We start from the raw sequence: 13,637 nt of genomic DNA, 5'->3' as shown, positions 1-13,637 counted from the left end.
TTTAGTATCCTGAATACTGAATCCTTTGACCCCTAACTTTCTGTCCATAAATAGTACAGGACCCTCTTTTAATTATGTGATCAGTGAGATGCTGCTGGGAAATGTCCTCTGCTCTAAAACATGTTTCCTTCTTGCTTGAATATTAGCAGGTTTACACTGACATACTAGATAAGACCAACAAGTTGTATGCTTATGAAACTAAGTGTTTTTAAATGTAGATGAGCTAAGCACTTTTAAAGAGGGGAGGGAGTGGTGGGAGGGGCGCAGGGGGATTTGAGTCTCCAGCTATGTGACAGTTTCACTGATACAGAAGCTGAGACACTTTAATCCCTGTAATGGCTTAGCTTTTAATATGAAGCACAGGATTAGGTTCAGCTGAATGTATTTGCACACACACACAGTACTTCATGTTCATCCGCTGATTCAAGGAAACTGAAAGCACCCCAATGGGATATAAATTCCAGCTGCAATTTAACATGGCCAGTACTTAAACAATATAAAGATAAGAGAAATAAAAACTAAAGGTAGAGCTCTCCTCTAGCTGTATGTTTCATATTTGGTCACTTGGTGTCAGCATTTCCCATTTTTACATAACTATGAAGACCAGTCAAGATCATCCACTCTCATTGTTGAGCATTAGCTACATAAATCCCAGCGTGACTGATAATCAGCGATAGAACCAGTATTCAGATCCTTTAAGTGAGAAAGAAATACCAATACAACAACGTATAAGTAATCCATTACAAGTCCTGCATTCAAGATCCTACTTGAGACATTATCAGCAAAATGCTCTAAAAGTATCAAAATAAAAGTATTGTTCTGCACAAAAGTTGCTCTTGTGACTGATTCAATTATTATAAATGACATCAGATTGTTAATACTGAAGCATCAATGTGTAAGCAGCATTTTACAGCTGTAGCTGGTGGAGGTATAGTTAGTAGGTCATGTGATGATTAATAGAGCAGGAAAGAAGAAAAAACAAAGTCCTGGTACACACATTTGTATTCATTCTTTAGACTTTAAACTGAATCTTTGCTTATTTTGTGAAATACTGGATCATTTTACCTCTTTGGGCCTCAATCAGAAATGTACATAAAACCAGCGGACTGTCTCTTTGCTTAAACTGCCAACATCTGAATTGTGACAATGATCTCAAACCAGACACAACTTTTTTATAAGGTCTCACAATCCAAAAGTTTGGGACTCACTGGATTAGTCTTAAATATGATCAAATATTTCATAAACTCCAGTAACCAGAGCTGTCAAATATAAATTACAAATATGAAGTAGCATAAAACACAAATACTCAAAGTAGAAATATCTCAGAATTGTACTTAAGTACAGTACTTGTGTAAATGTTTTAACCACTGCTGACAATATTCAGAAACAATTGCCAGTTGACAGTTCATTTACAGGAGCGTTCATGTTGACCTCATATTAAGGACACCCACACCTTGTTATGCAATTTGCGAAATAGCCCTTATTATTCACTCTCACTCTTTGTTTACATGTTAATCACCGAATTAATGAACGACAAACATTGTGCTGTAGATTTAAAAGATAGATATCCTTGGGGTTAAAGAAGGAGTTACATATCATCTTTTATTACACTCCGTTCATTGGTTGACACCACATACCATACCATCACGTGTCCATCATGGCACATTTGATAGGCATGGAGTCATATTTTGTCCCCAATTAAAATCAAGGTCTTTGTTGTCCTGCTAAAAGGTTGTTTATTTCGATTTTTTATTATGTCCCTATGTCCCTTTCTTATCAGAGTAGGAGCAGCCTAATTAGAGGGAGACAAATGGTGTAATGGAAAGCCTGTAGAAGGGGCTACAGCAACTACTAACATAAAGAGGTAACAAATATTAGATCATTGGTCTGATAAGAACACAGAAGCTTTACAAGTGTAAAAACAATTGAATAGTGTTTGGTGGTGAAAAAGTTAAATAAATTCTGAATGCAAGTGATTAAATACAGCATGTTCATGTATAGATGTCTATACACTGTATATACAGCGAGTATGATTTATATTGATAGTGACATATGATATGTACATATTGAATCTATGATAACAGCAGTGGATGGTTTGGTGTTAAAGGGTTATTGACTGATTTAACTGTATATAAATATGACTGATATATAAGATTTTAAAAGATATGTCACATTCTTATTGGCAGGCTACAAATCATTAATGTCTACTTCACAAGTCAAGAGTGGAAAAAAGTAGAATATTGTTTGGTTTAGAAAATGATTTTGCAGACATTTTAGTCTCTTTATGTAATGATACCTCTTTTTTCACTCAATGATAAGAATATTGTTGTAAATTATGCAGAAAAATACTTTATTTTACACTGATACCAGTAGAGGTCAGGGGTGGCGCAACCAGAAGTACAAAGTGTTGCTCTCCTGTTGTTTTCCTCTAAGCTTTATTGCAGATAATATTTGTGCAACAGTTTGAAAAAGACCAATAGCACGCACTCGGTGTCGAGCACATGTTCTTACGTCACGGACAACACCCCCGTCCAGCCCACTGACGTAGACAGTGAGCAGGTCACCCCGCCGCCGCCACCTCAGCCCTGCGCTGACAGCTCCTCCGAGCCGGTAGAGAGAGATAGATGAACGACAGCACACTGGGATCATATACTGTCCCTTTGTTAGAAACGCAAATTTAACAATATATATAACACGAGTATGGTGGCTGTTTGAAAGGAACAGGATGTCACAGAAAGACACGCTGCTTAATCTCTTCGCCGGGGGGTAAGTACCATACCGCTCGTAACCGGAGTAACGTTATTAATAACTCAAAGGTTAATGTAACACGGAGGGGTATCACGACCTGCGCGTTTTGCAATACATGTACTTTTGAAAACCCTGTATGAAACCAGGTAAAAATGGCTCGTTAATCTAACGCATTTTAAGAACTAAAAACCCGCCGGCCAGCATGCTAACATGAGCTAGCCCGTGTTAGCATAGAACAATCTGCCGAATGTGTTTCTTTCAACTCTGTCCTTCACGAGTTGACTTAATTATTATATAAAATGAATGGGTGAGACTGATGACTAATGTTTGTTTTATAATTCAAATGGTCTAGTTAACGTTGTTACCGTGAAGAGGACAATGCTTCACCCGGCAACTTTAATTTCGTCTGATGAGCCAGCGGTACAGCAGTATGAAAGTTTGCTAACGCCTGTTAGCTACCGTTAGCTACCGTTAGCTGATGTTTTTAGGGCTCTGTAAGGTCGTATTCGTAGTGCGAGTAACAACGTATTGTTCTCGATAATGCACTGTGTATAAACGGACTATGGCATGTTTAACTCAAGGCTGTGACCTGGCTGGACGTGACACAGTCACAAGACCGGCCAGGCTTTATACGAAGTCCTTTGGCGTTACATAACAGTTGAGCCATACTGTACCAACGGCCATAGCTCCAAGCTAGCGATGCCAACGTTTCATCACCACCTGGTCAAAAATGGCTATTTGTTAACTCCGAATTATGACATGTAGACTTGTTGTGTAATAACTTAAAGCTTAGTGGCTTTCAGATGAGGTAAAGGTCACGTTTAAACAACTTTGGCACATTATAAATGACGCCATTTTACCCTTGAAATGTTATGGTGAACCTTAAGTTATTACAGTAGATCCGCTAGCTAGTGAAACTATGGTTTTAAAATGCGAATTTAATAAAATGTATAAAAATGTGATGAAGGATGTTGACCTATTTGATTTACGTTTAACTGTATACAGTTTTAAAAGATGCAGTATTTCGAAAATGCAGAGGGAATTTTTTTTTTACCTCTCGAGTTAACAAGAACTGGGAAAAACCAGCTGAGCGTGTATGACAGCCTTTAGTCAATTTACAAACATCAGCTATACGTGATGCACACAATGTCATTTTACAGACATGCTTGTCATTTCTCTTGTACCAGTTCCCTAGATGTCTTATCTTTGTTGTCAGAGGTCATGGCCACAACAACTCCACACAACACATTGTCTATCAACAAATTATGCAACATTTGGAAATCATGTAATACAGCGGGAAGATTCTTCTCTCTATAATTACTTCATAAGACTCTCAGACAGGGGTGGATAGGTGACTGATGATCAGTGTATTGATAATTAGGTCAGGTGTTACTTTGGTTAAGATGTTTGACTCTCTCCCTCGGACACAAACAGTACAGAGGGCTTAGTCTAATCTATACCAGACTTCTAAATATTTCACTGACAAGGTTACAGACATAGTTGACAAACGATGTGCCAATGTGAACTGTAAATAACAAAATTATTGATTTTTAATATATTTTCTTTGGAAAAGTGCAATCTTCCGTCAGACAAATAACTCTGTCCAAGTGCAATTAGAAAGTCTGAGCCGCAAAACCTTGTGCACCAGATGTGTTGAGTTGACTCTGAATATTTCCACTGCAGAGCCAGAGAATGTTATTTGACCGTACTTGTTTATTGCCCTTTGCCAGTCTGTTATGAGGGAAATACACTGTCCTCAGACAAAGCTGATATGAGTGACTTTGCACATAATAGAACCCCTCTACCTACAAGTTACATACATGTATTTTATTATATTCCATTGGGATATTGCTTACTTTGTTTGTAAGATTTTAAACACCACAAGGCCCATAATCCTTATTTTTGTGTAATGAATTTGCAGATGTAGTGGTACGGTGGGAGCCATCGTGACCTGCCCCCTGGAGGTCTTGAAGACACGGTTGCAGTCCTCTGGCCTCGCCCTCAGACCCGTCTTCCAGGTCCAGCTGGGCACCCTAAGCGGCACTGGGGTTATCCGACCAGGGACTGTTACACCGGGGCTGCTGCAGGTCCTACGGTAAGTTTATGTTGTTGTTAGACAAATGGCGCTGCAGCATGCTATGTAAGATTTCCTATGAGGTAATTGTATTTTTCTACCTGTGAACAAAGGAACAAGGTAATTCCTCCTCACAGCTGGTACACATTTCTGGTTATTAGGACTACCCTGAAGGGACTGTCATTATTGTTAGCTGGTGAGTTATATTGTAGTGATGTCCTGCTGAGTTTTACCCTGCGAAGACCTCAGTGTTTAGGCATGTCTAAGGTGTTGATGTGACAACATTTTCAAAATAACTGTTTTCTGTTGCCACTCTTGTGAATTAGTCCATGGATATACTTTGGACAGCCTGTCATATGCTTTCTACTTTCGTGGTTTTTAAATTCAGGCCTCAGATCCTGTCCAAGTAAGGGTTAAGTACAGTGTCCTGCTCGTATTTAGTATCTTTAACCAGCTGTTTGGGGTAAAACAAAACCTTATTTTCCACCAGGCATAGGATATATATAAATCAAGTTTTTAATTTTTTTTGTGGTGTCCATGAAATTAGCATTTTATGAGGCTGGGTCAGAGTTATATTGCTCTCAGAGGACTGAGAAATATTTGCTTATCAATTTAGAGCTTATGCTATTCTTTCCAAAGTACTTTCTGTAATCTAAAGTCTTTGCATTTGCAGGATTGTATTTATGTAAAACTAATGGACCATAAACCTCTTCTCCAGTCATTGAAACCTTAACATTGGACACTGCACTATTGTGTTTTTAAACTCATTGTTGTTTGAGAAGAAGTGTAGCGTATCAGTGAGAGGGGTGGAATGCGTAAACACTACTTGAGAGACAAGATTAGCATTACAGACACAAACAAATGGAAGTTGTACCCCTCCCCCCCGCTTGGTCCCAGTCATCTGGAGATGTCCAAGTTCACTACCGACAAAGAGTTAAAAAGAAAAACTGTGGGGATGTGGCAGATGTGACGAGGCAAGCACTGCGGAGAGCGGACTGGGTTTCATGTATAAACGTATGCAAAACCAGATTGAGTGAACAGGACTGACGCAAAACTTGTGATGCTTGCAGGAGCTATCATACTCATTCCTCTAATAGAGCGGGGGGTTTAACATGTATATGAATACAACTCTGTTAAATATATTATTGTTTTTGATGGTTGTTTACTTTTGTTTCAGATCAATTCTAGAAAAAGAGGGACCGAGATCACTATTCCGTGGTCTGGGGCCAAATCTTGTTGGCGTGGCCCCGTCAAGGTACAGTGAAATCACTGTCTACACTACAATACACCCAGAATCCTTACCCATTGCCATTTTGTTTAACAAAGTCCTGAAACTATGTGGCAATCTCTGTGTTAATGATACCTGCCTGCTGGTGTACAGGTTAGTGAGGACACACAATGAAGTCCTTGTATTCAAAACATTAAACAAAGCGAGGAGAAGACGGTCACAGAGTGAAGCAGAGTTCTCTGAAACATCTGTTGTTTTAATTTGTCAGGGTACTTCAACACGGCCGCAAAAAGGAGGAGGCTGTGTTTATATTTTCAATTTTTAATGGCGGAAAGCATTACTGCCCGTATAAACGGGAAGCTGTTGTCATGGCAACAACTTCCAACCCCCCAGCCTTGCAGAGTTCTTTGAGTCAGCTGTTTAATCTGCAGTTCACAGCGTCTGTCAACATGAGGCCTCTCTACTTGCATTTGATTAAACTTATTAACACGAATGGAGCTGCAACGATTAGTCGACACATCAATAAGTCAACAGAAAAATAATTGCAAACTATTTTGATAATCAATTAATATAAATTAATTTTTGATGCAAAAATGACAGAAATGCTGTTTCAGCCTCAAGTATAGAGAGTTCCTGCTTTTATCTTCTTCTTTTTTTATAATATTAAACTGAATATCTTTGGGTTTTGAACTGGCAAAATATTTAAAGACATCACCTTGCATTTTGAGAAATTATTAAATTTTCATTTTCGCCTTTTGATTTATTTATCGGGTCAATAAATAGTCAGTACTTTGCCCTGTTTCATTGCTGATAATCTTGGACGTAAACTCTCCTAAACAACAACAACAATATAACCGTAACATGAACAGTCAGTCCTGATACACTAGCAACAAAATGTTGATTTAGACTTTGTGACTCTGTTAAACTGAAAAAAAGTCATGGGTTACATATACTTTCCCCTTGGTTAATGAGTAGCTACAATATGATCCTTTGCCCGGTGATTCCACTGTCCCTCCACTCCACTGGCCAACTTGGACAGCTCACATTCAGAGCAGCTTTGTGGGCATCTGTGGTGCTGCCCAGTGCTTATTCAGCCCATTCTGGGGCAGTGGCAGTTTGTTCCAGAAGCCAAGCAGAGAGGGCAGGCACCAGGAAACGGACTGCTCTGGATGCCCTCTGTCAAAGGCCAACACAAATCCAATCATCACATAATTGCCCAGCTGTTATAAAACCACAGTCACATATTGAAAATGCTGTCCTATTTAATCACTGTGTTAATCTTTACAGCTGCTTTGGACTAGAGTTCTTAACAGTTTGTTCTCTGTGTTTCAGAGCCATTTACTTTGCTACATACTCGAAATCTAAAGAGAAGTTCAATGGGCTGTTCGTCCCTAATAGTGGAGTGGTGCACATGTCCTCTGCTGGTGTTGCAGGTGAGCAGGCTGCATGTTAGACTTTGTTACATGCATGTAAAACGGCTGTAAAGTGTAATGCAAACCAGTATCCAAAGTCCAATCCTAAATAATTGAACATTGATCAAAAAATGAACATTATGGGCTTCAAAAATGTTGTATTTATTACGAGGAGGTATATCTGACTGCAGTATTTTGCAGATGTGATCCTGCTGTAATTATCTTCAGTGAATTGGAGTGCAACAGCACTCTCCTTTATAACTTTGTTTTGAGTTGCATTGAGGTAATGAAATGAATCTTATGGTACACTGCACGGCATATGAATATGCTTCTTTTGTCCCCCGTCCTCAGCTTTCGTTACTAACTCTCTGATGAACCCCATCTGGATGGTCAAGACCAGGATGCAGCTGGAGAAAAAGTGTGTACCCTCTTAATTTCACCTTTCCTGTGGGTACTTATACTTTTAGCTGTGTTAGATCTGTGTAAAACAATCCAACTTATTTTAGGAACTCCATATAATGTGACCTTTCTTAGAAACCTTCAATGGAGCACGGCAGTGTCCTTGGGTCATGCAGTTTGTGAGACTGAGCGTGTGACCCGGCTCCATAAATACACAGTGGTGACGCACTGTACTGCGCAAAGAAGAAGAGTCTATATTTACATTACTGAGTCCAGGGTAGTAGTATCATGTGAGGACACACGTCTGTTCTCACTGTAAAGAGCACCTGTCCTGCAGCACAAAATAGTTTGCGTTTTGATCGAGGGGGGGTAGGGGGAAGGATCAAATAACAAAATTGAGTTATGGTTTAACCATAACTTTACTTATTGGCCAATCAAACCAATAAGGTCTTAAAAACCACATAAGGTGGATTTATCGCTTGGACAATAAACAGATCATTAGCAGATTCTAATTTTGATATCATTTATCAAGTAAAAATGCAAGACAAGGCTTACTTTATCTTGAAAAATTATATAACTTTAATATGTTTGTGGGACTTATCGGGCTCTGGTGATTGGCCATTCATTATTTTTAGCATTTTGTGGACTGCATGATTTATAAAAAAAAGATCAGACTATTTTCAACAGGTATTTTAGAGGTTACTTTCATCACCCCACCACATTGTGGCACTAACAATCCTGATCTGTTTGACTTTTTAGAGCCAGAGGAGAGAAGAAGATGAATGCACTTCAGTGTGCCCGCTATGTTTACAAAACAGAAGGTATTCGGGGCTTCTACCGAGGCCTGACTGCATCTTATGCTGGCATCTCGGAGACCATGATCTGCTTCCTCATCTATGAGACACTGAAGAAACACCTCACCAAGAGCCAATTCACCTCCCCGAATAATGAAAAGGAGAAAGGAGCCTCTGTCTTCCTGAGTCTGATGATGGCAGCTGCTTTTTCAAAGGGTTGTGCGTCCTGCATAGCTTATCCACACGGTAAACACTTGTTTGTCTCTTGCAACACAACAACCTAATGCCAGGGAGAACTATTTATTTCAATGAACTTTTCTCTCTTTTTTTGTCTCCACAGAGGTCATTCGGACAAGGCTGCGTGAAGAAGGCAGCAAGTACAAGTATTTCTTCCAGACAGGGAGGTTAATAGCAGTGGAGGAAGGCTATGCAGCTTTTTATAGAGGACTCATTCCACAGCTAATTAAACAGATCCCTAACACAGCCATCGTCCTCTCCACATATGAACTCATTCTCCATCTGTTGGGAGAGTCCAAGTGAAGAAAATGCTTGAAAGTTGGGATATTCCTGACAAACAATGGATGTCACACAAAACCCAAGACAGGCTGGGCAAGAGACTTTTGAAAATGCAGCACATACATTTTTTTTTATATGGTGCTACAGAGACTTTTATGGTGGAACTGAAGCGGGTTGTACTGATATCCAAAGAGCTAAACGCATTATTGAAAGCTTGTTAGGAGTTCAACTCAATAACTGAGGAAGTTTGTGGTACTTATTAAAACTCCAAACCTGTGAAAAAGGTCATCTTCTTAGAGGACTAGTGTTAAGTTAACTAAATTATTTTATGTTTTGTTATTTTACGACTGTTTGTTTCCTTTTATCAGTGGTAAATGTACCAACACATGACTGCGCAGGTTGACTCTTCAGATGATGTGCTAGTAATAGTGCTGTTCCTTGCAATGTAATGACCACACAGATCGTTTTGAGATTTCAGTTTCACAAATACAATGTGCTGGTTTTGAAGTTTTGAATTACAGAGAAATGTATCATATTTTTAATTAATATATATATATATATACATATATATAATTATATACAGGCTCATCTGTATGTTTTCTTTGTGGGGTGGGGGGAAAGATAGTCACCTTTTTACAATATAATGAGAACACAGATGCTTATTTGACCAATGGATCAATAAAATGCATCAATAAACCTCATCAGTTGGTGTTTGACCTGAATACTGAAGAATATATTCTGTCATTACAACAATCTACCTTTTTTATAAAGTGATGAAAGCACAAGGACAGAGCCGTGTTGTTGCACTGTTGAGATGGCAACATCAGGATATGTGAGAGACTAGTTGGCTGGTTTGGTTCTGAAGTCCAAATATTCTGTTGAATTAATTTAATTACAAATTTCCACCTGGTGAAGATTTGGCTGAAAAAACATTTAAGAGTTAAAATAAAAAGTGTCTTCTGTCGGAACTCTCTTTAAGGAATTTAAATTCATCCCACTTTTTGGACTATTCAAAATGTCTCCAGCCTAAAATGTACATTACATGCTCTGCTTTGCTCTCTACTTGAAACCTAAGGTAGTTTGTTAATGCCATGACTGAACATCGAGATGTGTTTTCTAATTGTTTTCATCCACGTTCTGCAAGTTGCTGAGAACGTTACGGTTTCTTTCAGTAATGCCTGCTTCACATACATTTGCAGATCTTAAAACAAGTCTTCCACATATCATCATGCCTATAAAAGTTTTCACCCCCTTGGACTTTTTCATGCTTTGTTTAAAACATTGAATCACAGTAGAGCTCAGTTTATATGACCTTGATACAAAGTACAAATATAAATTGGACGTATAAGTAATCAGCTTCTTAAAGTTGGTATTGAAATTGTTAAACCGCCTTTCGCAGCAATTGCCGTTTTGAATCGGTGTGTGTTGACAGACATTGGACAGTTTTAGAAAGAAAGATAAAAAAGACAGGCCTTTTTTATCTTTCTTTCTAAAACTGTCCAATGTCTGTCAAGTTGCACAGGAATCACAAGTCAACAATGTTCAAGACTTACCACAAATTCTTGATTGGATAGGTCTAGACTTGGATTTGATCATTTTTGTGACTGACACTGTTGCGTAACTTGTTGCTCTGTGGCTTGAATGGAAAATAAATTTCCCAAGTCACAGTTCTCTTTCAGACTGAATCAGGTCTTCATTTTTACAGACTGCCTTTACAAGCTGTCCAGGCCAGGGTCTGCCACAGAGGAAGTGTCTCTGTTCTGGATGACTCGTGGTCCGTCATGGACACAAATGAGGTGCTTAAAATGCAAACACATTTGGTTTCAATACATAAAGGAACACACTCTGGCCACAGGACTGCATTGTCATCTCCGCCAGGAAGAAATAAATCTCCTGAGGCATTTATTGTGTCACCAATTGTGGGAGATCATTTCACAACTGAGACATGAATCAGAAAATACTGTAATACTTCCTGATGTGGTTTATGGATGATTCATTCACATTGTCCTCTAGGAAGAAAAGGCTCATGACCAAATAGTTCTAAGGGGGAGGATTGCAGCAGGAGAAATGTGTTGGTGTTACATTTCTCACACTCCTAATGTATACAAGAAGGTAACAACTGTCAGCTGCCAGATTTTGAGAAATCTCTTCTGACGTGTCTTTCTCGTAAGTAAAGGTTACTAAATATTATTACAACGATCTATCTGTGTTTTTAGTTAAATTCTGTCTTCGTGCTTCCACAGACGGCGTTTCCTTTATGACAGAGTGATAACAAAGTGGGATTTTGGTACCTTTAAGGCTTTCAAATCAAGAAAATATATATGTATTGCCAAAGTGAATGCCAATCTGAACACATATACCTAAATTAAGTATAAACTGAATAATACATTGCAGAATTAAATATTTTGCAGAACACTTCCTCTTGATTTGGCTGAAACTCTATTTCTGTGGATTTGGTCCCCCATGACTTACATTGAAATTGTAAGAGGGGATGTCTTTGCAGCCAGTATACACAGGAGGAACAATTAGGCTTTTACAATTATGTACATATTTCATGTGGTAATGTATTGAGATAGACTTGTGAACCTATTGGAATTGATCTTCAAAGCATTAATAAATTATTTATTGACCATAAATGAAGCCACTTATAAACCCTTTGTAAAGGGAAATTAATGGCAAAGAGTAAGTACTTTGTTTTTTGTGGTCCAGATAACAAAGCGTTTATTATTACATGGCTGACCATTGAGTTTGGGCTAAAAGTCTTCCTCAGTGTTGTATAAAATTAATAAACAAACAAAGGAAGGAGAAGGAGAAGAGACGGTCAGTGGTTGAAGGCAGTGTGAGTCTCAAGTGATGTTTTGAATGTGGTGAGTGAGGAGGAGTCTCTGATGGTTTGTGGTAGAGAGTTCCAGAGGGTGGGAGCAGCGATGATGGAGAAGGCCCTGTCCCCCAGGATCTGAGGTTGGTCCGGGTGGGGGGGACAGGAGGTTAGCAGCAGCAGAGCGGAAGCGGAGGGTGCGGGTGGGAGTGTGTCTCTGGAGGAAGTCAGTCAGGAAGGATGGGGCAGGTGATGGAGAGTTTTGTAGGTCATGAGGAGGATTTTGTACTGGATTATCTCGGGGATGGGGAGCCAGTGGAGCTTGTAAAGGACGGAGGTTCTTAGTTATTTCCCACCAATGCTTTGTATGCATGTGTGGCTACCACCCTGAAGGGTTTAAATACTGAGGTTTAAATGCAGCGCTGCGGCTGTGGTGACCTCTGTCTGCCGCAGGGAGAACGGCTCAACAGCACCGGTGTGCGAGATCAACTGGTGGCTGAATAACTGGCGATATTCCCGTGCGTGAGACAGATGCGTTGAAGGCGTGGCCTTTGAGGACCCATTGTCAACTATCTAGGAAATAAACATTTCGATCGCTTCATCTTCCATACGAAAATATAATTCCTTGTCTGGCGACAGCAAAATAATAAAACTACCCAGGCTTGAATCAAACTTGTGTCCCTATCATGTTCAGTACTGATGCATTTAAAAGTCAAGTAACCAAGGAAATATCAAGCCAGAGAAGCACAATAACCTGTAGTACTATTATTGTGACATTCATATTAGTTAACACACAATCATATACCCTGAAGGCATCCGAAATGTGAGCGAATTGAGGTATAGTTGTAGCCATACAATGTAATTGTTATATTATGGCTTTATATAACTTCAAGCAATACTGGCTGCCTTTTCTATCTTGAATCATTAAGACCCACCGAAATACTTAAAAGCATAGGTGTTTAGCATTGACTACATTAACAGTGCCCACATTCAAGTTTAAATATGCAATAAAAGCTCTGTGTTTAGCAAATTCAATGTATCCCCTGACCAGAGAAACAAGTAAAATTCCTTGTATGTGTACACATAGCCTACTTGGCCAATAAAGATGATTCTGTATCATTACTCTGTGTTGTTGTCTATCATTCTGCAACAGTAATGAGTAAGTCTAGCTACGGTGTAGCAAAACACACAGCTTGCATTGCCTATTTAAACTTGAATTATAATGTTTCAAAAGATTCCATTTATATCCCAATAGTTGAAACACTAACAGCCATGTCTAATCTGGATGAATGTGTGCTGCACAGTATGAAATATAGTTGTGATAAGTGAGGCGTGTAGCCTTTTAGATAACACATGATCGCTGGCAGATAGCCTACAGACATATCACAAGTTTATTGGAGCGGATCACAAATGGCCACAGTTGACGTCACTGACATCTTCACGCTGCCTTCGAGCTGTGTGTAAACAACGTATGAAAGTATAGACAGGTCTCAAATCGACATCAAATTACACAAATATAAGACCGGCAACAAGAACATTTTGTAAAGGATCTATTTTTGTTTGTAGCAGGCAATTTTGAACAGGCATCGACACAGTCACCAACTGTGTCATTCTCTCGTCCTCGCGGTAAGCGTCCTGAGGTCGGCAT

General features: G+C 39.2%; 1 protein-coding gene across 1 annotated transcript; it reads left to right on the top strand.

The window, feature by feature from the left end:
• The first annotated feature begins 2,546 nt into the window (after positions 1-2,546).
• slc25a33 (solute carrier family 25 member 33) lies at positions 2,547-10,425 on the top strand. Its single transcript, XM_029436364.1, has 7 exons — positions 2,547-2,766; positions 4,670-4,843; positions 6,000-6,077; positions 7,383-7,483; positions 7,814-7,880; positions 8,621-8,901; positions 8,996-10,425. Exons 1-7 carry the CDS (start codon positions 2,726-2,728, stop codon positions 9,193-9,195), a joined length of 942 nt encoding a protein of 313 aa, XP_029292224.1. The 5' UTR covers positions 2,547-2,725; the 3' UTR covers positions 9,196-10,425.
• The last annotated feature ends 3,212 nt before the right edge of the window (positions 10,426-13,637 follow it).

The sequence above is a fragment of the Cottoperca gobio genome, chromosome 7 (assembly GCF_900634415.1).
Source record: "Cottoperca gobio chromosome 7, fCotGob3.1, whole genome shotgun sequence".
In the NCBI taxonomy this organism is placed as follows: domain Eukaryota; kingdom Metazoa; phylum Chordata; class Actinopteri; order Perciformes; family Bovichtidae; genus Cottoperca; species Cottoperca gobio.
Note: the sequence above shows the minus strand (reverse complement) of the source record. Positions and strands in the feature narration are given on the sequence as shown.

What these genes read in the sequence shown, in the direction of transcription:
- slc25a33 (XM_029436364.1), top strand. Translation starts at nt 2,726, where the DNA reads ATGTCACAGAAAGACACGCTGCTTAATCTCTTCGCCGGGGG. An exon ending in GGGCTGCTGCAGGTCCTACG is followed by an intron (nt 4,844 to 5,999) that starts GTAAGTTTATGT and finishes CTTTTGTTTCAG; the next exon opens with ATCAATTCTAGAAAAAGAGG. An exon ending in CTGCATAGCTTATCCACACG is followed by an intron (nt 8,902 to 8,995) that starts GTAAACACTTGT and finishes TTGTCTCCACAG; the next exon opens with AGGTCATTCGGACAAGGCTG.